This window comes from Equus przewalskii, chromosome 1, assembly GCF_037783145.1.
Source record: "Equus przewalskii isolate Varuska chromosome 1, EquPr2, whole genome shotgun sequence".
Lineage (NCBI taxonomy): Eukaryota > Metazoa > Chordata > Mammalia > Perissodactyla > Equidae > Equus > Equus przewalskii.
This window is the reverse complement of record NC_091831.1, coordinates 3,474,101-3,495,402: the sequence shown is the minus strand read 5'-3', so window position 1 is coordinate 3,495,402 and position 21,302 is coordinate 3,474,101. Positions and strand designations below refer to the sequence as shown.

At 41.7% G+C, this 21,302-nt stretch overlaps 1 protein-coding gene and 1 long non-coding RNA gene across 4 annotated transcripts in view; one reads left to right on the top strand and one right to left on the bottom strand.

The window, feature by feature from the left end:
• Positions 1-38: 38 nt before the first annotated feature.
• Positions 39-1,512, bottom strand: LOC139074035 (uncharacterized). 2 transcript variants are annotated; one of them, XR_011523351.1, is made up of 2 exons: positions 1,375-1,512; positions 39-164 (listed from the first exon to the last, which is right to left on the bottom strand). It is a non-coding gene; the product is annotated as an uncharacterized lncRNA (long non-coding RNA). The 2 variants fall into 2 exon arrangements; XR_011523349.1 differs by lacking the exon at positions 1,375-1,512 and adding an exon at positions 927-1,047.
• The window catches only part of GLRX3 (glutaredoxin 3), a 32,622-nt gene continuing 12,649 nt past the window's right edge, over positions 1,330-21,302 (top strand). Inside the window, exons 1-4 of one of the 2 annotated variants that reach the window (XM_070561746.1) lie at positions 1,330-1,746; positions 7,861-7,969; positions 16,481-16,555; positions 17,282-17,483. In XM_070561746.1, coding sequence (XP_070417847.1) covers positions 1,658-1,746; positions 7,861-7,969; positions 16,481-16,555; positions 17,282-17,483 — 475 coding nt within the window. In that variant the 5' untranslated portion in view covers positions 1,330-1,657. The remainder of the gene's footprint in view (positions 1,747-7,860; positions 7,970-16,480; positions 16,556-17,281; positions 17,484-21,302) is intronic. The other variant, XM_070561809.1, reaches the window with a different exon arrangement.

Sequence of the window (21,302 nt, the reverse complement as noted above, 5' to 3'; positions counted from 1 at the left end):
GTTTGTGTATCTACCACCACAGTCAGGACACAAAACAGTTCCTCATCGCTCTCCTATGGCATTTTAAAGAGTGTAATTTACCATTTTCAGTGACATCTACTTCTCAGGGGGAGACACACAAGTAATTGGGCTCCTCAAAGCCACTTTCAACCAGCAGAGCAGTGCTGCCAAGAGAAGACACAGGTGAGCCACAGGTGAAAGTCACCGAAGTAATTTAAAAGTTTCTAGTAACCACATTAAAAAGGTAAAAAGTGGAAATTTTAATTTTAATAGCATAGTTCACAAAACCCAATATATCCAAAATATTACCATTTCAACATGCAATCAATAGAAAATTATTAATAAATATATTTCATTTTTTTGTACCAAGTCTTTGAAACTCGATGAGCTCGCTCTCCATCAGCTGCACTAGTGAGCATGTACTGAGCACCTACTGTGTGCCAGGCTCTAATACAGGCACAGAGATAGAGGCTCAGTTCCTGCCCTTGATGAGAACTGGGGCTGGAGGAGGAGACAAGCTCAGTTCCAATGCGGAGGGATGTGCACATGACAGCAGTAGCACAGGGTGCCCTGAGCACAAGAGAAGGCTCCCCGGGGCCTGCCCTCAAAGCCGGTCCAGGGCCTGAGAGCTGTCTAGGAGGAGCCCCAGGTGTCAGGGTGGGAGGACGGCCTTCAGCGAGATGGGAGCTACAGGAGGAGGGGCGCTTTGGAGGGAAGGCCCAACGTGGACTGGGGACATCCAATAGGAGATGCCCCTCCCTAAAGAAGATGTACACGGGGCTCTGGGGGCAAGGGAGGGCTCTCAGCTTGCACTTGAGGGTTCCCTGGCAGTTGAAGAAACTAAGGGCGTGGACAAAATTACCCAGGCGGGAGCGTGTGAGGGAGGCATGACAAGGCAGAGCAGAAAGGCGGGGAGAGGACACTACCTGGAGAGTAAAAATTAGGGGGATGCCAAGCGGAGCCAGGGAAGGCCCCGAGGTTAGAGGGGCCCGTGTGAGACGGGTGGGGGTCCTGGAAGCAGGAGCGGGATCCTGGAAAGGATCATCGGGGTGGGGGGGGGTCCTGGAGCTGGGCCTGTGGTCCCGGGGTGCGGCACACCTGCCCAGGCTCTGCTTCTCTGAGGTCACAATGGGTGATGGGTCTGCGCATGGGCTGCGCCCGGGGGTGGCACCACCGCGGGCGCCTGTGGCCGGACAGGCGGTAGCGCGGGTTCGTGGTCCGTCAGGACCGGGTTTGAAGCGCCCTGTCAGTGTTGAGATTCGCAGACGGCGCAACCTTCCTTTCCCTGACCTCCCCTTCTATCCTCCGCTTTACGTAATTTCATTTCAGATTAAAATTTCCGCTTGTTAAATGGGCAGACCTGACTTCACTTACCCTCAACATCACACACACGCACGCCCCTGTCCCAGCTGCTGGAGCAGCCGCGACGAAGGTCCGGAGGCTCGAGAGGAGGAGCCCCGAAGGCCGGAAGCTCTAAGCTTCCGCAGCCTGGAAGCCCACCTGGCGCGTTCGGACGCCCCCGGGGTCCGGGTAGTTCTGGTCTAGCTCGCTGAGGCAGGGGGCGGGGCGGGGCGGGGCGGGGCTTCCGCGCGCAGCCGTCCTGAGGCACCGCCCCGCCGCCGCCCGCGCTCGATTGCTCCTGTCTGGCGGCGGCAGCATGGCGGCGGGGGCGGCTGAGGCGGCGGCGGTTGTGGTGGAGGTCGGCTCGGCCCGGCAGTTTGAGGAGCTGCTGCGCCTCAGAGCCAAGTAAGCGGGCCGGCGGGCGGCGGGGCGAGGGGACGCGGCGGCGGCGGCGGCCTCGCAGGCGGCGGCGGTGGGCGGCCCGGCTCCCTCGCGCCCGGCTCGGCTGGGCCTGGGCGCCGCGGCCGGCGCGGCCCGGACCCCCGGCTCCCGGCCCGGAAGAGGAGGGGGTCCGAGCGCCGCCGGCCAGGCACTCGGAGACCCGGGCCCCGACCCTGCCTGTCGCCTGGCGGCCGGGGCCTGGCGGTGACTCAGCCCGGCCAGGGCGCGGGCCCCGACGCCGGTGCGCAGCGGGCGGTCAGGAGGCCCGGCGGGGCGGGTTCGGCCCCTGTCGAGGGGACTCGGGCGGCGCTCGCGGCCTGAAGCGCGGCCGCGGACGAGGATTTTCTGTCCCAGGAGCCGGTCTACGGGGCTGCGCTCGTGGCACCCGGGCTTCTGGCCCGCGGAGGACTTCAGGAGACCCCCGCGGTGCCCAGAGCCCGTGTTTGGGGACCGACAGAAATCCTGAGCCGTATGGACACGTGCAGGTCGGAGCGCACGGGGGCCTTCCTGGTCGCAAGGCCACCTCTCCTTGGAGCGCCCTCCGGGTCCGGTTCTCGGCGGTCTTCCTGGTGGGGAGGATGCGAGCGCCAGCGGCGGGTAGCCTGGGAGTCAGCCACCTACTAGTCACGGGACCCTTGGGCAGGTTTCATGGCCAGGCCTCAGTGTCCTCCGTGGGAGCTGGGTTAGACTCGCGCCCGCCTCGGGGCTGGGCGGGTTAGATGGGAGGATGCGCGTGGCCGATGCTGCATTGCCCTTGCATTCACAGCGCTCGGAGGGCGTCAGCCTTCGGCATTTTCGGCGTGGAGCAGAGGGCTGGCGTGGAGTTCACAGGCAGTAAATACTTATTGACCTGAATGCTGTGGGATTGTGGATTAGAGGCAGGTCGTATTCTGATTGGGAGAATGAATGAGACGGAGAGGGCGGGTGAGATGGGGGAGTTGCTTTTGTTGAGAACCGGGTTAAAAGTGTTAGTCTAAACAGTGCTTTTGGCATTTCAGGTTTGCCTGGAAAATTGTTAAAAAAAAAAAGGGGGGGGGGCCTGGAAATGACGTTTACTCTTTGATGAAAGGCGGGTTCTGATTCATCAACAGTCCACTGGGTACTCCAGTGGCGGCCTCTTGAAATGAGCAGGGCTGGTGTGCACCTGCCCTTAATAAATGTTTGAACTTAGTATGACCGGGAAGACTATTTTGCTTTTTTTTGTGTTTCACATTTTTTGTTTTTCTGTTTCATTTTGTAAACATAAAAGTTCTGAAAGTAATGCAATTGGTAAAAGTTTAAATGTAAATACCATTTGGATGTTTTCTTGCCTCTGGTCTGTACTTGAAAGGACCCAGAAAACAGTATACCCTTTCCATAATGATTAGTTTAAATGGGCACCTGGGAAATGATATGTGGCATCTGGGGAAGGAATAAATCTGCTGATTTTTGTGAAAATGGAAAAGTTTAAGAATATTAAATCGTACTTGTTAATGTAATCATTTCAAGTGTACTTTCCAAATCATCACTTCTCCTCACTTAAAAAATTTTATATGAATGGAAATTTTTTTTTGCTTCAGTCAACTAATCAGATGGTTTGTTATTGAAACCTCAATTGGTCTATACAATGAGGATATTAATACCCATTTGCAGAGTAATTAAGGTTTTGCCCATTTGTAAAATATTTGTAACACAGTCTAGTGTATGATAGTGTTTAATAAATGGTAGCTTCTGTTACCTGCAGATGAATAACTGTGGGAGCAGAACACCTTCAATAATAACCATTTATTGAACACTGAGTATTTTGCTGATGAACTTAGGTTCATTACATTGTTTAAAATCATATTAGTCAGGATTTGAACCTGGTCTTTCTCTAAAGGTTTTCTGTAAACAATGCACCCTGCATATTGGGCCATCCATGAAGGTGGAGAGAATACTGTTACATCTAATCAGGAGGGGATGACCACATTTATATTTGTTTCAGGCCTATGTCTTGATGTTAGGTATCCTGTACTTAATTGGAAAGTGGAAGTTAAGCATATGAATATGAGAATATTGTGGATAGTTTAAAATAACATTAATATTGTTCTTTAATGTTTTCAAAGTGCTTTTATATTTTTGTTTGATCTTCCTAACATCCCAGGATGTTACTTATTGTTATTTTACAAATGTGGAATTTAAGTGAAATTAAATTACTCTTCAAAGCCGCTTTAGTAGGAATGGAATTTAAGTTGTGTGGGTGTCCTTTTCAACTTTTTACGTACGTTGGCTCTTACTGTTAAAAAGTTTGGTAACCTATTTTAATTAAAAAAAATATATATTGTGAGCATTTTCCCATGTCATTAAAAATTACTTGAAATATGATTTTTAATGGCTTTATAATATTTTATTACATGACCATTAAAAAAACTATATTGTTGGGGCTGGCCCCCGTGGTCGAGTGGTTAAGTTCGCGCACTCTGCTGTGGGGGCCCAGGGTTTCGCTGCTTCGGATCTTGGGCGTGGACATGGCACTGCTCATCAGGCCACGTTGAGGTGGCGTCCCACATGCAACAACTAGAAGGACCTGCAACTAACATATACAACTATGTACTGGGGGATTTGGGGAGATAAAGCAAAAAAAAAAGGAAGATTGGCAACAGTTGTTAGTTCAGGTGCCAATCTTTAAAAAAAAATTATATTGTTGTACAATAGATTTTTGCAGTTATTTTCTGTGTAAAATAATGGGAAAGTATTCATATTCATAAATCTTTGTCTCTTTAATTACTTCCTGAGGATCGATACTTAAAGTGTGTAAGAAATTTCTGAAAGATTCCAATTTAATTTTAACCAGCAGGATATGAAAGTGCTTGTCTAACTCCATCCTTTTTATCATTGAATATTTAAAAAATGTTTCTTCAATCTGGTAAAAAGTGGTGTCCCAACTTTTTCTTTTTTTTTTTTGAGGAAGTTTAGCCCTGAGCTAACTACTGCCAATCCTCCTCTTTTTGCTGAGGAAGACTGGCCATGAGCTAACATCCATGCCCATCTTTCTCTACTTTATATGTGGGACACCTACCACAGCATGGCTTTTGCCAAGCGGTGCCACGTCCGCACCTGGGATCCGAATTGGCAACCCTGGGCCGCCGAGAAGTGGAACGTGCCCACGTAACCACTGCGCCACTGGGCCGGCCCCAAGAATCCCAACTTTTAAAAACATTGAAATTGATATATTAACTTACATAGTGTAATAAAATGCACAGCTCTTAATTGTTAGGTTTGATGAATTTTGACAGTTGTATATACACAAGTAACTTTCATTAAAAAGAAGACCGTAGACCCCAGAACATTCTTAACCCCTTTCCAGTAATCCCTCCCACTGATCTGCTTTTGTTACTATAGGTTCATTTTGCCTGTTCTTGGACATTATGTAAGAGGAGTCACGCAGCTCCTGTTCTTTTATGTGTGGCTTGTTTTGCTCAGTATGTTTTTGAGGGTCATCCATGTGTCTATAGTTGGTTCCTTTTTATTGCTGAGTATTATTCCATTGTATGAATATACAACAATTTCTCCAGTTTGTGGGCATTTTGGTTATTTCCAGGTCTGGCTGCTGTCAACAGTCTTGCACACATTCTTCACTTCTCACCGTCCCTTAGGCCTTGCAGCTTCCCCTGCATCCTCTGCAGAGGCTCTGTGAGGTGAGGCTGGAGTAGGCAGAGGCTCACATGCAAGAGTTTTGAGGGGCAGATAGATCTCTTCTGGCCTGCATTCCACCGGCTGGAACTCAGTTCCAGGGCCCTAGACAGCTGTGAGGAAGACTGAGGAGTGTAGTCTAGCTGTATGTTCAGGAGGAGAAGGAAACAGTGCTTGGTGAAACACTCCTAAACAGATCGTTCTCTACCATAGACCTTGAGGCTGACCTCTCACACGTTGAAGCTTCTGAGTTCTGCTGGATACAAATTATAACCCATTGATTGGGGGTGCTACAGTGTGTCCTTCCTGCCTTAGATGAGTCTTCCTTAGGGCCTCCTGCTTTCATCTTGTGTGCCCCTTGGCGGCTCTCCCTTCTTCTTCATTCCTATCTGTGACCCCTCTCCTCCATTTTCGTTTGTTTTAGAAATGACCTTGCTGCCTACCTGGGAAAACAGGACTTCCAGAAGCATCTCCCCCAGCTTTCCTTCTGCTTGCCCCTACCCCAACACCTACACATTTATTTCTAGCCTTACCCATTCTTGATTCCTTCACTCCTAATCCAGAGGACACTGTCCCTCTTCCCTAGGTGAATTCTCCTCTGCTTCAGATTTCCCCTCTCCTGCTGCCTCTGAGAGCTTACGTCCTCAGTTCTCCCTGTTGTCTTCAGCCTCTCCCTCTCCACTGCTCTCTCACAAAATAAACTGAAGATTTTCTTGAATTAAAAAAAGAGCCCATCCCTTGATTCTCTCTTTGCCTCTGCCTAGTTTTCTCTCTGTTTATAGCCAAATCTGTTTTTATTTTGCTGAGGAAGATTTGCCCTGAGCTAACATCTGTGCCAGTGTTCTTCTATTTTTTAGCATGTTTTCTGCCAGCACAGAATGGCCTCTAACAGAGCCGTGTAGGTCCGTGCCTGCGAACCGAACCCAGGCTGCTGAAGCAGAGCACACTGTTTACAGCTGAATCTCTTAAAGAGTAGATTTCTAGCCATCTCTACTTGCTCATCTTCAGTTCTGTCCTCCACTTGCTGAAGTCTGACTTGTGCTTCTACCATCCACTGGAATTACTCTCACCATTGCTAGTTGCCCTTTCCTGCTGCATTGGATGGTTGTTACTCCTTCCTTCTTGACTTCTGTGAGACCCTTTAACCTTCCTGTACCTCTTAGTCCCTTCTCTGGTCTGCCACTTGGGCTCCTTTTCTTTCATCTGTCCTAACTTACTGCTGGTGAGCCCAGAGGCTCTGACCTCAGCCTCTTCTTTATCTTCCTGTATGGGTGAGCATGGTGCTGGCACTATTTCTTAATTCCCAATTCTGCAGATCAAGCTCCGACTTCTTTCTTGAGCTCCAGGCCATCACTAACAGCCGAGTAGCCTTCCTTTCCTCTCAGGTTGGCAGCTTCTTACTACAATTCATGGCTTGTGCCACCACCAGCCATCAGTCATTAAGCCAGAAACTTGGTATCAGCTCTAGACTGTGCCTCCAATGTCACCATATCCTGCCCCTCCTACCCTGAATTCCACTCTCCCGATGCCTGGTGGTCGACGTCTTCTCTCACCTGCGTTATTTTACTGGTTTTACAGTTTGTCACTTCTTTCCTTGCCCACAGGTTAGTTGTCCTTGGTTCCTTTCTCTGTGTAACATTTTAAACTGTATTTTCTTCCAGATTTTTCAGGTTTTTTGGTTGGGAGGATTATATTTGAATTTAAAATTTTATAAAACTGAGGTTTTTCAATTGGATATGGGGATAGAGTTAAAGATATCTTTGCCAAGATAATTTTATATGAAAGTAGTTGATAGATATACACTGAGATTCCTAAGAATTTCATCAACAATTTGTTAACCCACTCTTCTGTCTAGTTATACTATCAATTTTTAGAAGATCTTTTGTAGCACGATATAAAAAAGTATGTCTTTGTAAAAAGCAGATCTATTTTTCCTTTGTTTTCTGCTTGCATGCCTTCCTTTTCAGCATTTTATTCCTGTTCCTGTGGTCACAATTATGCTTCTTCATCATAGAACCATGTTTAAAAAGTAAGTACTAACATTGATAGTAATAATGCAGCTACAGTCATTTTTCACAAACATTGTGCCTCGACTACAGGAATTTAGTTTCCACCTTTCCTAAGGGTCTGAAAATATGGTTGATTTACATGACTGTTGAGATGGGTGAATACTCAGAACTATTCATATGAACTATTGACTTGAGAAATGTCATTAACTTGAAAATTCATCCAAAAGATTCTCAAGGCCTTGCAAGTCCTTATAGCTCAGACTATGTTTAATATGACAAAAGTCTAGCAGTACAAAAACAATTCAGGCAGTTCTTGTTAAGGTTGGGTTTTTAATTTTTTTGGTAATGGAGTTTATACCAGTATTGCTTTTTTCTAAAGATACTGTATTTTTAAAAACTGCGTTTTTTTGATTTGCAGGTCCCTTGTGGTGGTCCATTTTTGGGCACCATGGGCTCCACAGTGTGCTCAGATGAACGACGTGATGGCAGAGTTAGCCAAAGAACACCCTCAAGTTTCATTTGTGAAGGTATTACATTTTCATTGTCATGTCTTTTATGAGTTTGATTCTGCTTTATTGGTTAGAGTACATTGTATTAACTAACATAAGGGAGGAGTGGTGTGGAATTCCACATGTGTATAATTGGTGTTGGGATCTGTTATTCTTGCAGTAGATTATTCTTAAAAATCTTAAAATACTTTTGCATTTCTCCAGTAGTGAGTAGTGTAAAAATCACCCCACTTTCCCGAACACATGCTTGGGTGGGAGGACAGGATGAGTCCACAGCAGGATGGACAATGTGGGAATGTTTGTGAACAAAAGCAGACTAGATCATTCCCTCTGGGTAATTGTAGTTTTAATATAGTAAAAATTTTAAAAAGACTTATTTCATTGAAAAGCTAGGTGTGATGTGGAAAGTGATTCAAGAAGGACTATGTAAAAGCTGCTAGAACCCGGGGGAATGGGAAGAAGTTGCTCTCTGGGGTTGGATAAATGCAAACCTGGAGGAAAAACTGAAAGTTTTTCTAACCTGTTCAGGAAGCAGAGGAAAAAGGAAGCTAGACAGTTTCTCTCTTGTCTTCTTTGTTTTCACTCCATTTTGCATGTTGTCTTCTTTGTTTTTACTCTGGTTTTGTGTGCTCTACATTCCTAGTATCTTTCTTGGGTGGGTAAGTACTAGGAAAGTGATAATTGTGACTGTGGATGAGTTCAATTGTTTTAGCATATTTAGTGTTATCATTCAGAACTTGGTAGTGGTTTAGGCAACAAGGCCAAAATATGAGTTGAGAATCTTAGGAATGAATTATTGGGAAGGAAGTCACACTCAGTATTCAGAAGCCTGAATCCTTTGGATTTAAAAAAAACCAAATGAACAAAAAAACAAAGCTTTATTTTGTAAAACCAGAATTTGTGAATTCAGAGGACATATTGGCAAGTGTACTCATATATGTGGTTAAAAATGACATCAGCTGTATTTGTCTGTAAGCCACTTTTTATGTAAACTGAAAACACAGAATTCTGACAGGCTAATTCATTTGTATAGTAGGTGATATAATTTTAGACGGTTTCTATTTAGATAAGTGTACTTTGAATAGGTATTGCACTTAGGTGATTCAGAAATCAAAACAGTGTAAAAAGATGTACCTTGAGAAGGCTCACCCCACTCCTTGCCCTGTCAGCCCTATTGTCCCCCCCATAAGTAATTGCTTGTATTAATTTTGTATGAATCCTTCTAGTGTTTCTTTATGCAGATAGAACCAGTATGAATATAATAGATAGCTTTTTAAAATTTAAGAACTTATTTAAAATTCCAATGAAATGTGTAATGTAACCTTAGAACGTAACCCTAAAGTGTCCATTATAAATAATAGAAGGGGACATTAAAACTGCATGTTTGGTCAGTGATAAAAGATAATGATTACAAGTGAAATAAATGATTAAACATTTCAATCATAAGATTAATCAAGGTGATGGTAATTGTAAGTCTGCTTTTATGTGTATAATGTTACTGGTTTAGGTAACACATTGTTCTTAGCTGCCATCTGAATGATTTATTTAAAGTGACTATAGAATTACTTCTCACATTGGTACCAAACTTGGCAGTGAGATTTTAAGTTGTTCAAGTGCTTAAGTGTCTCGTCAAGCCAAGGGATCAGAAGCACTTATCTCTTGGGGATACCTGAACCCGACTGCACCTGCCATTCATGGGGCGGGTAGCAATGCTAGATGGGTAGTTCATCCAGGCTTCGTTACTTTCTGGTGGCGTAGTTTTTCTTTCATTAGACATCATCAAGGGCAAAGACAATTTGCCTGGAGTTTGTAAGGTAGGTAATTTAAAAGGTCACAATTGCTGAACAATACTGAGCAAATGAGAAGTAAAATACTTGAGAGACGCATTGGCATTTCCCAGTACAAGAAGCGTGTGGTTCATTTAAGAATAGCTTTCTTTTCTTAGAGAGCTTTTTGAAACTTCTGGGGTATAGAACTGATGTTCTACTACCTCTGTGTCTTTTAATTTTTTTTCTTAGTCTCTTTTTTTAAGTGGTTAATAGTTTGACATTTTTAGCTTGTGAAGTATAGAGGTTAGTCCATTCTGTGACTTAGATTTATAGAACCATTATGTAGGTGATCTTAAACATGATGTTTTAGTAGTTTGATTGTAAAGTCTTGTGACTATAAACAGTTTCTTATTTCGTTGATGATGGCAAAATATACTGAGAAAAGTTAGCATACATTTTTGGTCTGAGTAGTTTGTGTTAATTGGAATAGATTGCTGAAAGGCAAGGCTTTCGTAGTTATTGCATCTGAATCCCCTCATTTCCTGCACTGATGAAGTGAGAAAGTGCACCCATGCTCTTTCCTATGTCACGTTTGTAACATGTGATGTTCTGCTCATGTGCATCGTCTCCCATATCTAGTCAGATCCTGAGGCTCTGATATTCTCACACCTCCAAGGGCTTAGAGGAGATACATGACTTATTTCTATTCCTGAAATCTCATAGAAACCTTCCATTTAGTCAGAATAAGATTAAATAGCTAATTAAAATGTCAGGTACTTTTCCTTTTCAAATTGTATAAAGTCAGTTTGGTAGCACTTTAACTAAAATGGGAGTACACGTTTATGATTTAATCAATTGGTAGATAGAATCTTTCAAGATACAGTGTCTGGTAGAGGGGCAGGAAAGAGGAGGAATAGCGTAAGGCTTCTTGGGTGACGAAAAAGTTGGGTACCAGTAGTCGTGTTCAAAGTCCAAATCAAATCCATTTTTTTATAGGGTGGCAATTGACTATTTTTTAGTTTTGTTTTATTTTTTAAATAAAAACTATATATTAAAGTGTATAACATGGTGATTCACAACAAATCCATTTTGTATGAAGTCTTTCCTATATACCCCTGTGGCTTTTTTTTGGTCTCTGAACTTAGTCTGTGCCATTGGTTGGACTATTAGGGGAATATCTTGTAGTTTTGTCTCTTCTGTCATTTAATTCCTGTTTTGATTGGCTTCTTGACTAGGTGGTGGGATACTTGAGGTAGGGACCTTTACCTTACCATGTTCTCTTTTTTTTTTTATTGCTTTCCTTCATGCAGTTAGCTCCCATCTCTCATGCCAGGCTGCCCACCCCAATTCCAGCATAGTACCCTGATCCTACTAGGCTGTGGTACTCATTTAACCATATAATGCACTTGAGTGCAAAATTTTCAAAGTCAGACTTATCAGCTGCCTGGTGGATGAGATTTTATACAGTTGTATTTCATTTAGTATTAATCTTGTTTGTATAGTAGCTGCTGTATTTGCATTTTACATCCATTGTAACTTCAGCTATAAGGTCAAGGGTGCAGAAAGAGTTATATACTTAAATTTGTATTTTTTGATTCCTTAAAGAAATAGGAATTGTTATAGTTTGACTTATTCTTAAATGTGCAACCGTCTTAAAAATACAGGTTCACACTGTTTAATTTCTAAAGGTCTATATAATCAGTATAGATAATTTCTGTAGTTTACACTGTTTACTACTAAATATCTGTACAATTAGTACGTGCAAGCAGACATTGTAGGGCAATTTTCAGAAGGTACCAACTAGCTGTATAATAACTAGGTACCAACTAACTAGCCGAATTCCTATTTTTCAGCCTCAGAATGTTACCTATGGTTATGCATCACAAAATAATGTTTTGGTCAACGATAGGCCACGTAGACGATGGTGATCCCATAAGAGTAGTACCATATAGTCTAGGTGTATAGCAGGCTATACCATCTAGGCTTGTGTAAGTACATTCTATGATGTTTACACAAGGATGAAATCACCTGATTATCCATTTTTCGGAACGTGTCCCTGTTGTTAAGCAACATATGACTGTAGTTTAACAAGGATGAAATAGCCTAAAGATCATTTTTCAGAAAGTATCCCCATTGTTAAGCAACACATGACTGTAGTTTGTTTGGCATCTTAGAGAGCATATGTAGGATTCCATTTTTTAGGAACTGTGAAAATCCCTCTCAGATAATTCTAGTAGAATTGTTAAGTCTTAAAAATATCCTAGTTTTTATCTGTGTTGTTTTGGTAAAAAAAATCACAATTAACATAGTTTATTAGCTGTTACTGGGCTAAGTTTGGCAAAAGTCTTTTTAAAAAAGTTTTCAGAAATGTTATTTTAAATATCTATTTTGAAATTTGTATTTGACTGACAAAGAAAGAATTTGATTTTGAGAATTTTTCCTTTTGTATCACATGTCACAGAGTAGAAAGAAGCTTCTGTATGAGGTTTAACAAAATGTCCCTGAATGTTGAGTTTAATCATTCTCTCTTCAACCTTGGAGCCTCAGTGCCACCGCTGGCCAGTGGGCATTCCGTTCTTGGCTTAGGAGTGGTGACTACGATTTGTTCAGTATTCTGTCAGAATTTATATATTGAACACTTGTCATTATATGCCATGCATAATGCTAGTTACTGGGAATACAGAACAGTAAGGGCATAGACAGTAAATGGGTAACACATATTATCAAGGTAATTTCAGATGGTTATAAGTTCTACAAAAGAAATAAATAGGCAGGCTGTGAAAGATGAGGTGGGGTGCTTTATTTAGGTTGAGGCTGGGGAGCGAGAGCTAAAAAATGAAGAGGAGACAGTCATTGGAAAAGCTGAGAGAGAGCTTTTAGGCAGAGGATCAGCAAGTGCAGACTTAGAGGAGCAGGCAGAAGGCCAGTGGGGCTGACGGATAGTGAAGGAGGAAAGGCTGTGGTATGAAGTTGGAGGCGTTGGCAAGGGCCAAGTCGCCTTGTGGGTGATGGTAGAGCTTGGATTTTATTCTGAGACACAGTCTGATTCCTAAATTGATCACTCTGGCTGCTGTGTCTCCGCATGGTTCGAAGAGAGTAACAGTGCAGACTAGAAGTAGGTACATCAGTTAGGAGGCTATTTCACTAGGCCAGGTGAGAGAGATGCCTTGGACAATAGTGGAGAGAGAGTGTTGAAATAATGTCATGGTTTGAGTCGGCTTATGTTTTGGTGGGGAACCCAGAAGACCTGTTGACGGGTTGGATGTTGAGGATGAGGGAAATAGATTAATCAAGGTTGTCTCCTTTTTGATTTGAGCAACTGGATGGATTAAATGAGATAGAGAAGCCCTGGGGAGGAGCAGGTTTAATGGGCGATATCTAGTAGGGATCTCAGTGCAGTTGTTGAATGTATAGCTTGGAGGTGAGGGGAAAGGTCTGGCCTGCATAGAACTTGGGTGTTGTTGCCATATTGTTAGAGCCGTGAGGTTGGATGAGACCACTCTAGGAGAATGAGTGTAGGTAAGAGAAGCAGACTCAGAACCAAGTCCTGGGACATGCAGCCATGTATAGGTTGGCCAGAGGTGAAGGAAGAAGCCAAAGACTGAGTCTAAGAGTATGAAAGGGAAGAACAAAACATGGAAAGCCAAAGGAAGGGTGTTGCTAGAAGGTGCATGTTGTCATGCTTACTGAATGACTGCTGAAAGGTCAGTAAAATGAGGAAAAAAGACTAAGCATTGGATTTGGTGAAATGGCAACATGGCAGTGTAGGAGCTTGGCTTTGGAGCCAGACTGCCTTGCTCCACCACTCAACAGTGTTGTAATCTTGACCAAGTTACCTGACTTCTTTCAGTTCCACTTTCTTTAGTGGGGTGGGTGTGGTGACAGCACCTATTGTTGTGAGGATTAAATGAGTCAGTAGACGAAATGCGTTTAGAAGTGTCTGGTCTAGAATAAATCATAGCATTAGCCGTTACTGTCCTGGCAGTTTTCAATGACCTTTGGTAAACTGAAGTAGGCTAGAGAGAGAATTCCCTACCTCTGGATTTATCTTGCTGTAGCAACACCTCTGCTCTCGCCTCTTCTCCAGAGGCACACAGCATACTGCAGGGGAAGTGTCCAAGTTTGAGATTCACAGTACAGGAAGCAAAAGACGTTCCCACCGAAGGCATTCTGTCTGAGATTCCATTCTGGAAATGTTCGTATTTGGTCCTGAAGTCATGTATAAATCCCATCTTTGAAGTTTAGTCTTTCTTTCTGATTGTTGTAGTAGAAAAAGGTAACCATAGTATAGTGAAAAAAGTGTAGACTTTGTTTTAGTCAAACGAACTTGGGTTTGTTTCTCAGCTCTGCTCCTTATTAACTGTGTGTCTTTGGATAGGTTTCCTTTTTACCTAGCCATCTATAAAGCTGAGATGATAATATGCCTCCCACCGTTCCAGGTTGTAAGTAGTCTAGGCACTTTTATTTAAAGGACCTGTCATGGTTTATGGTGCAGATAGCTATTATTGACCATCTTTGGTCTCTTCTGAATGCAGATCATTTTTAAATATTTATATATTTATTTTCTGTTTTCATTGTTATAGTTGTTGTGTTGTTTTATATCCAACAAAAATATTTCCAAAGAGTTTTAGTGCTGCAGAGGTTTTAGGACTTCACTTGCCCTATGTTCTGGGGAATAGCTTTGTCTTTTTTTTTTTTGAGGAAGATTAGCCCTGAGCTAACTGCTGCCAATCCTCGTCTTTTTGCTGAGAAAGCCTGGCCCTGAGCTAACATCTGTGCTCATCTTCCTCTACTTTTTATGTGGGACGCCTACCACACCATGGCGTGCCAAGCGGTGCCATGTCTGCACCCGGGATCTGAACCAGTGGACCCCGGCCGCCGCCAAAGCTGAATGTGCACGCTTAACCGCTGCGCCACCAGGCCAGCCCCTGGCTTTGTCTTTAATGGTACCTCTGGCCCTTGCTCAAGAGGATTTGCCTGTCACCCTGTCACCATTGTCTTTGTCTTATTAAGATCTCGTCTTCTGGGTGCTCATTTGAGGAGAGGTACGTGTAGTGATCCTCTCAGCTTCAGCAGGAATTTCAAGAGGATTATTTGCTTCCCAGAACAGTTTTCAGTAAGAGACCCTATTGGAAATCAGCAGGAATATGAGAAGAGAACAGCTTTGAAAAAAGTATATAGGAATTTCTTTTTATGAGTCAGGATGTTACCTGTTTTGCTCTGGTTTAAGACCATATTATCTTGTTTTGACTTAATATTGCCCCTTTTTTAAAATTTGTATTACTTTTCTGTAAGAATCCAGTAGTACCAAAGATGGGGATCTTAAGTGAGCCTAGCCCAGTGCCCAGTGTATGGTGGGCACTTGATAGATGTTAGCCGAAAGAAGGAAAATAATGAACTGCCTTTGTCATCCATCACCTTTTCTGCTCCTCTTTGGTCTGAGCGTGGAATTGTTTGAAAGAAAACAGCACAAAAGTTTCTAAAACTTCAGGAAGAGTCTTTTCTAAACAGCTGTCTCTGAATGCTTTGTCTTCTCTGTTCTTTTTTCAGTTTTATTGGACAGTTTATGTTGATTTCACATGTATATAACTTTATATATAAATACATTAAAAAATGAAAATAATTAAAAATAGTGTTCCAAAAGGGTCTTCTAAAGAAAAAAGAATTAAGGTAGTAAAAGAGCGTCCAAGAATATTAACTAGAAGATCCAAACCCGAGACAAATGATTGCCTCCGCGTGCTGTCAGGAGTCCTCTGGGCGGATCTGCCACACTGGCTGAAGCTCTAGAGCAAATAGTATTTCAAGCCCACGGGAAATCTTTCACTTTTGGAAAAATGCAGTATAGATATTTTAAAAAGTTTTAACAATATAATTTAAGAATAAATTTTATTTCCTACAGGTATGTGAATACAGATTTTTATTGGTTTTAAAAAGTTTATATTACATTGACAGTCCTGTGAGGGAGAGATGCAATATATCTTGGTTTTTTTTTTTTTAAAGTATACTGTTCATATAATCCTACATAAATAGCTCACAGTAATTGTGTTCTAATTATTTAGAAAGTGTGTTATTAAATATGTTTCAAATCCATGTATCAGATATCACATCATCTCTTGTTGAGGGACCTCAAGGAAGTTATCAGACAGAATGCAGTCATCTTACTTAAAATGTATTTCAGTGTATGAATAGACCCAGAAGCAAGTAACCTAGCAAGGTATCTGCTTAGTGTCCTACAGCCTTGCAGGAGTTAAAAGTAAAATTTATCAGACATCAATAGTTTATTGAAGAAATACTCCTTTTTGCTTCATAATTTGCAGAAGGCTGCAACTGTCAGTCATGATGTACTGCCTCTTGAAATTAGTCAATAGAGCAAACAGCAAGAATTGCTGTGGGCAGAAAATAAGCACTGTAATCATGACATAACTGGGGTCAGTGATTTATGGATTTCAATATAGTAGTCGCTGCATATGATTGAAAATTTACTAGATCACTAGTGCACCAAAAATTTTATTCACAGCCTCCAGGCATCTTTTGAAATGTGCAACAAAATAAAAACCTCTGAACCTGTTTTGACACTTCAGACTCGGTGGCTGACATGCCAGCCCAGTGAGTCTCATTTAAATGTAAATGTGTCATAAACTTTTGTACTCTTTGAAAACGTCAACTACTTGAAGGGATAATGCATGTGAAACTGATTTACATGTTGAAATAGTAAAGAAGGACCTTTTTATAATCAAGCTTAAATTCTTTTATTTTAAAGTTGGAAGCTGAAGCTGTTCCTGAGGTATCTGAAAAATATGAAATTAGTTCTGTCCCCACCTTTCTATTTTTCAAGGTAAGGATAAAGATGGCACAAGAGATCACGCCTCTGTAGTGGGCCGTGGGGCTATCTGTCTCGCTTCTTTACCCGCTCCCCTGATCCGTGAACATTAGGCATTTGCTTGTTCCTAGCTTTGCCCTTTCTTCTTGTAGTTTCATTGTTTGCTTGTCTGGGGGTCCTAGAAAAGTGACATGGACTGTGGACATCCAGAACCAGGAGCTTCTTGAGAAAAATCCAGATATATTGCTGTAGACCCAAAGTGTTCCCTGAGTTGCGTCAGAAGTTGGATGTTTAGGGCATGTGCCCGTATGTAATGAAACATCTGGCTGGGTCTGGTTTGATTAATGACTCTTTTAGGAAGCAAATCTGTGCTTCAGGGCACCCCTGGGTGTTACCATAGTTCCCCAAATACCTCATTTATACTTAATAATAGATTCATTCCTGAGAGGTGGGAAAATCCTTTCTATCTTAGGTCAGACTGTGATCTGGTTTGAGTTTGAGATATAGCAATGTTTTCTTTGTATGTTCCCAAAAAGGAAAAAAAAAGAAAACAATTATTTATTTCTAAAATTGAGGTGCATTGTAGGCAGTTGGTAATCAGATTTTTAAAAACTTCTCCAATAATAGTCCTTTAAAAATTGCCCAGAACTGTGGATTTGTGCTTGTTGTAATTTTGGAGCCTAAAATATGGAGATGATGAAGGAATGCTGCATGTATTCTAAATGACTTTTTAAACTTTAGAATTCTCAGAAAGTTGACCGATTAGATGGTGCACATGCCCCAGAGTTGACCAAAAAAGTTCAGCGCCACGCATCTAGCGGGTCCTTCCCACCCAGTGGTAATGAGCATCCTAAAGAAGATCTCAACCTTCGCCTGAAGAAATTAACTCATGCTGCCCCCTGCATGTTGTTTATGAAAGGAACTCCTCAGGAACCCCGCTGTGGTAAGAAGCTGCTTTTAAGACAATGTCAACAAAATGGGTACTTTATCAAGATAGGGTACAGTTGAGGCATACATGCTCTTTTCAAGCTATACCATACATCTTACACTTGTGTTCAGATACCTTGAACATCAGAAACGTTATAATTCCCAAAGGCATTGTATGATTAGGTGATATGAATTAGTTTGCACTATAGTCTCAGAGAATGTTGGAACCAAAAGGCATCTTAGAAATCATCTAATTCATGATCTTTGTTGTACACATAAGTACCTAAAGATGTGAAGGCGACTTGCTCAAGGTCACCTGGTAGCAAAGTTGGGCTTAGGTTCCAGCAGTCATATTGCTGTCTCCATTAATGGGCTTTGCCTGTTTAGTTAATTTTGCTATTAACAGTTATCCTCTCCTTCTTGGCAGCCTCCTTTTATTCGCCTGGTCCAGATTTAACAGTTCATAGATGTACAGAATTTTGATAGTGTTCCTGTGTCTGCCCCGTGCACTTTTGCCTTCCCTGTCATCTCTCAACATCTAATAACTGTATTATTCACTCCACTCACTGCCATCATTTCCAATGTATAGCTGCTAGTAATTTAAAGATTCCTAATTCTGTGGCTTATAGTCACTCTTATTTTCTATATCATGTATACGCTTGTAATTTTGTCCTTAAGTAAGTTTTAGAGTTATTTGACCCTCTGGGTTTATGTTGTTTTCTTTTTACTGTGCCTTGTACAACATTATTATGCTACATAATTGAGCATTAATGCTTTTTGATGATGCTGTTGAGAATCTAAGAGTATTTGTTTCAACTGCACAGGAGGGAGTTTATTAAGATAGGTGGCAGTAAAATTGAGTGTGCTGTTGATACAATTACTGCATGTCCAGTGTGACTTTATAAAAATAGCCAAGCTTCCAATATAAGTTTAATTATAAATTCTTCCCTATATGGTTAACATTACGTATAAAATTATGAAAAAGTCTAGTTTTAAATATAAAGTTTCATGATGAACTCTATCTTGAAAAGATGAAAAAATGGTTCCTTTATCTCTCAGTTCTACTTGAAAAATTTCCTTTCCAATATTTACATCAGATGCCTCTTATTTATGTATTGAAAAGCTAACTGAATCTATACTAGAGTTAACTAAAGATAGCAACAGACAGTCTCTGTTTTGTGGTTGTTTGTTTTTAATAGAGGTTGAAACTGGTTCACTTTCTCCTGTCAAGCATAAAAATAATTTCTGGTACTTTCTGTGGTGACCCAGGGGGTTTTATTCAGGACTTTCATTCAAGTCTGAAGTGCTGTAGGACTAGCTGTAGGATGTGGACAAACCTGTATGACACGTCATACAGGTTATACTGAGTAAACATATAGTAAAACCAACAGAATATTCTCTTCTTTGGTATTGAACAGTAGCATTCTCTTAATCTTTTCTGAATGATAACCTAGTAAAATTGACAGGTGATAAAAGTGAAGCTCCGGGAAGGTATATTTAGGCACCAGAGGGGAAGGTGGTGTATCAGAGAGCATTGCAGACTAGGTGTCACGACAGGTGAGCTGCAGTCCTGACTGCCCTATGCTGCCTGCCTTGATAACGTGAGGGATAAGTCAGTTATTCCCCTTGTGCCTTTAGTTCTTCCTTGGTGGTGGTGCGGGTTGGAGCCAATCTTGGAGATCCTTTTCAAGATCTCCAAATATGATTATTTAAATAAATTAGAATTACATGTAGAAATAATCATTTTTCTACTTACCTTTTACTTCATTAGACTGAATTTATGATGTATTTCTAGCCATTTTTATATTAACTATCTGATTGGCATTTAGAAGACTGTACAAATAACAAGTTAGAATAAAAAAGAAGCTTTAAAACATCAGAGCAGGGGCGGGCCCCGTGGCCGAGTGGTTGGGTTCGCGCACTCCGCTGCAGGCGGCCCAGTGCTTCGTTGGTTCGAATCCTGGGCGCGGACATGGCGCTGCTCATCGGGCCACGCTGGGGCGGCGTCCCACATGCCACAACTGGAAGGACCCACAACGAAGAGTGTACAACTATGTACCGGGGGGCTTTGGGGAGAAAAAGGAAAAAAAAATAAAATCTAAAAAAAAAAAAACAGAGCAATCTGAAGAACATGTTATTAAAGACCTTTAGATAATAAAAGACATAATTAGGGAATTAAAAAAAGATCTTTAGATTTATGTGATTTAACAGAGTTTTATTCCATCCTAGTACTTATTTTATTCTTTATAATTATTACAACTGCTTTTTTCCTTTTTCTTTGTTTGCTGAGGAAGATTTGCTCTGAGCTAACATCCATGCCAGTCTTCCTCTGTTTTGTATTTTTGTATGTGGCGTGCCTCCACAGCATGGCTGCTGATGAGTGGTGTAGGTCTGCCCTGGGATCCAAACCTGGGCCACTGAAATGGAGCATGCCGAACTTAACCACTAGGCCATGGGGCTAGCTCATATCTATGTTTTAGTAGACTTTTCTGTTTCCCAGTATTTTGGTTTCTGTTACAGCATGTCCTTCTATCACATATAGTGAGTAGGTCATTTTAGAGTGATGGTATTCTTTAATAAAATATCTACTTAGGGATTAATTGAGAGATCCTTCTGTTGTGACTGTGCCTTGTCCTTCCTTCGTTGATTCTACTCTGATTCTCTGTGCCCTTTCTCTGTGCACTGCTATACAAACTGTCTTCATCCTTAAACTGTTTTCTTAGAATGAATGTAACTTCCACCCTCTTCCTTTGTGGGCCTGTTTAGTGAAAAATTGTTTCTGCTCTTCTGTTGGCATGTTAGAGACAAAGTGTTAGGCAGAGCCTCCTTTGTGAAAGCAGAGACCATCAGCATTCATGAACTCCAGCGGCTGATGTCTGTGTTTTACACAGAATGCACTTGGAGAGCACTGCCGTCAGTAACACCCATTACTCTCGTTGGATTCCCTTTGTGAAGTAGAGCTATGCTTGATTTTTGATTAGCTGTCCCCCACCTCGCTTTTAGTTAATCAAAAAAACATGAATGAGTAACATTTAAATTTCGTGTCAAAGAAACCTTGAAAATCATTTCTGGATCTGCCCTGGAGTCTCCTTGGACTCAGCCCAGCGCCTGCACATCTCACATCTCTGTCTTCTTAACCTTTACTTTTGGGCTCTACCTACAGAATTGTATAGTGTATGTATTATGAGCCTGACAGGTTGCTATGTTCTCAGTCGTCAAAGAACTAGATTGTCCTTATTCCGTGCTCAGGAGGACAAGAAAGAGAGGGCTCTCATGTTTTGGGAGATTTTTGAGAAGCACTGAGATGTACATCTTTTTAAACAGGATGTTAAATCCTTGAACATGCTGGTTAATTAAGTTATTTGGGAATTCCTCTATTTCAGTTAGCAAAGCTTTTGGCAAAGCAAAAGGTATTCGAACCACAGTACAGAAATTTCTCCTGCAAGGAGAGTCATCAAACTGGGTTTTACTTTTTAAACAATCAGACACAGAAACATTGCAGGATTGGAAATATTCTTTAGGGTTTTCTTGTTGTTAGGTAGTGATGAAATGTGTCAGTTGGGCTTCTTTTTCATGTCTTCTGTCATGAGTAGAAATGACTACAGATAGAAATGGTGGTTCTGTGGCAGTTAAACAGGGTTTTTCTACTTTTAAATATTTTTATTGCATGCATGCATTTTTCTTAAAAAAAAAACTGTGTGTAAATATTTTGTTAGAATAAAGCCTTCTCACTATTTTATCCTTAAGCATAACATTTTCAGTCTGCCACTTTAACCCTTAAAAATGAAACACTACCAATCAATCTTTCTAGTCCGCATGTAATTGCCTAAAGCTA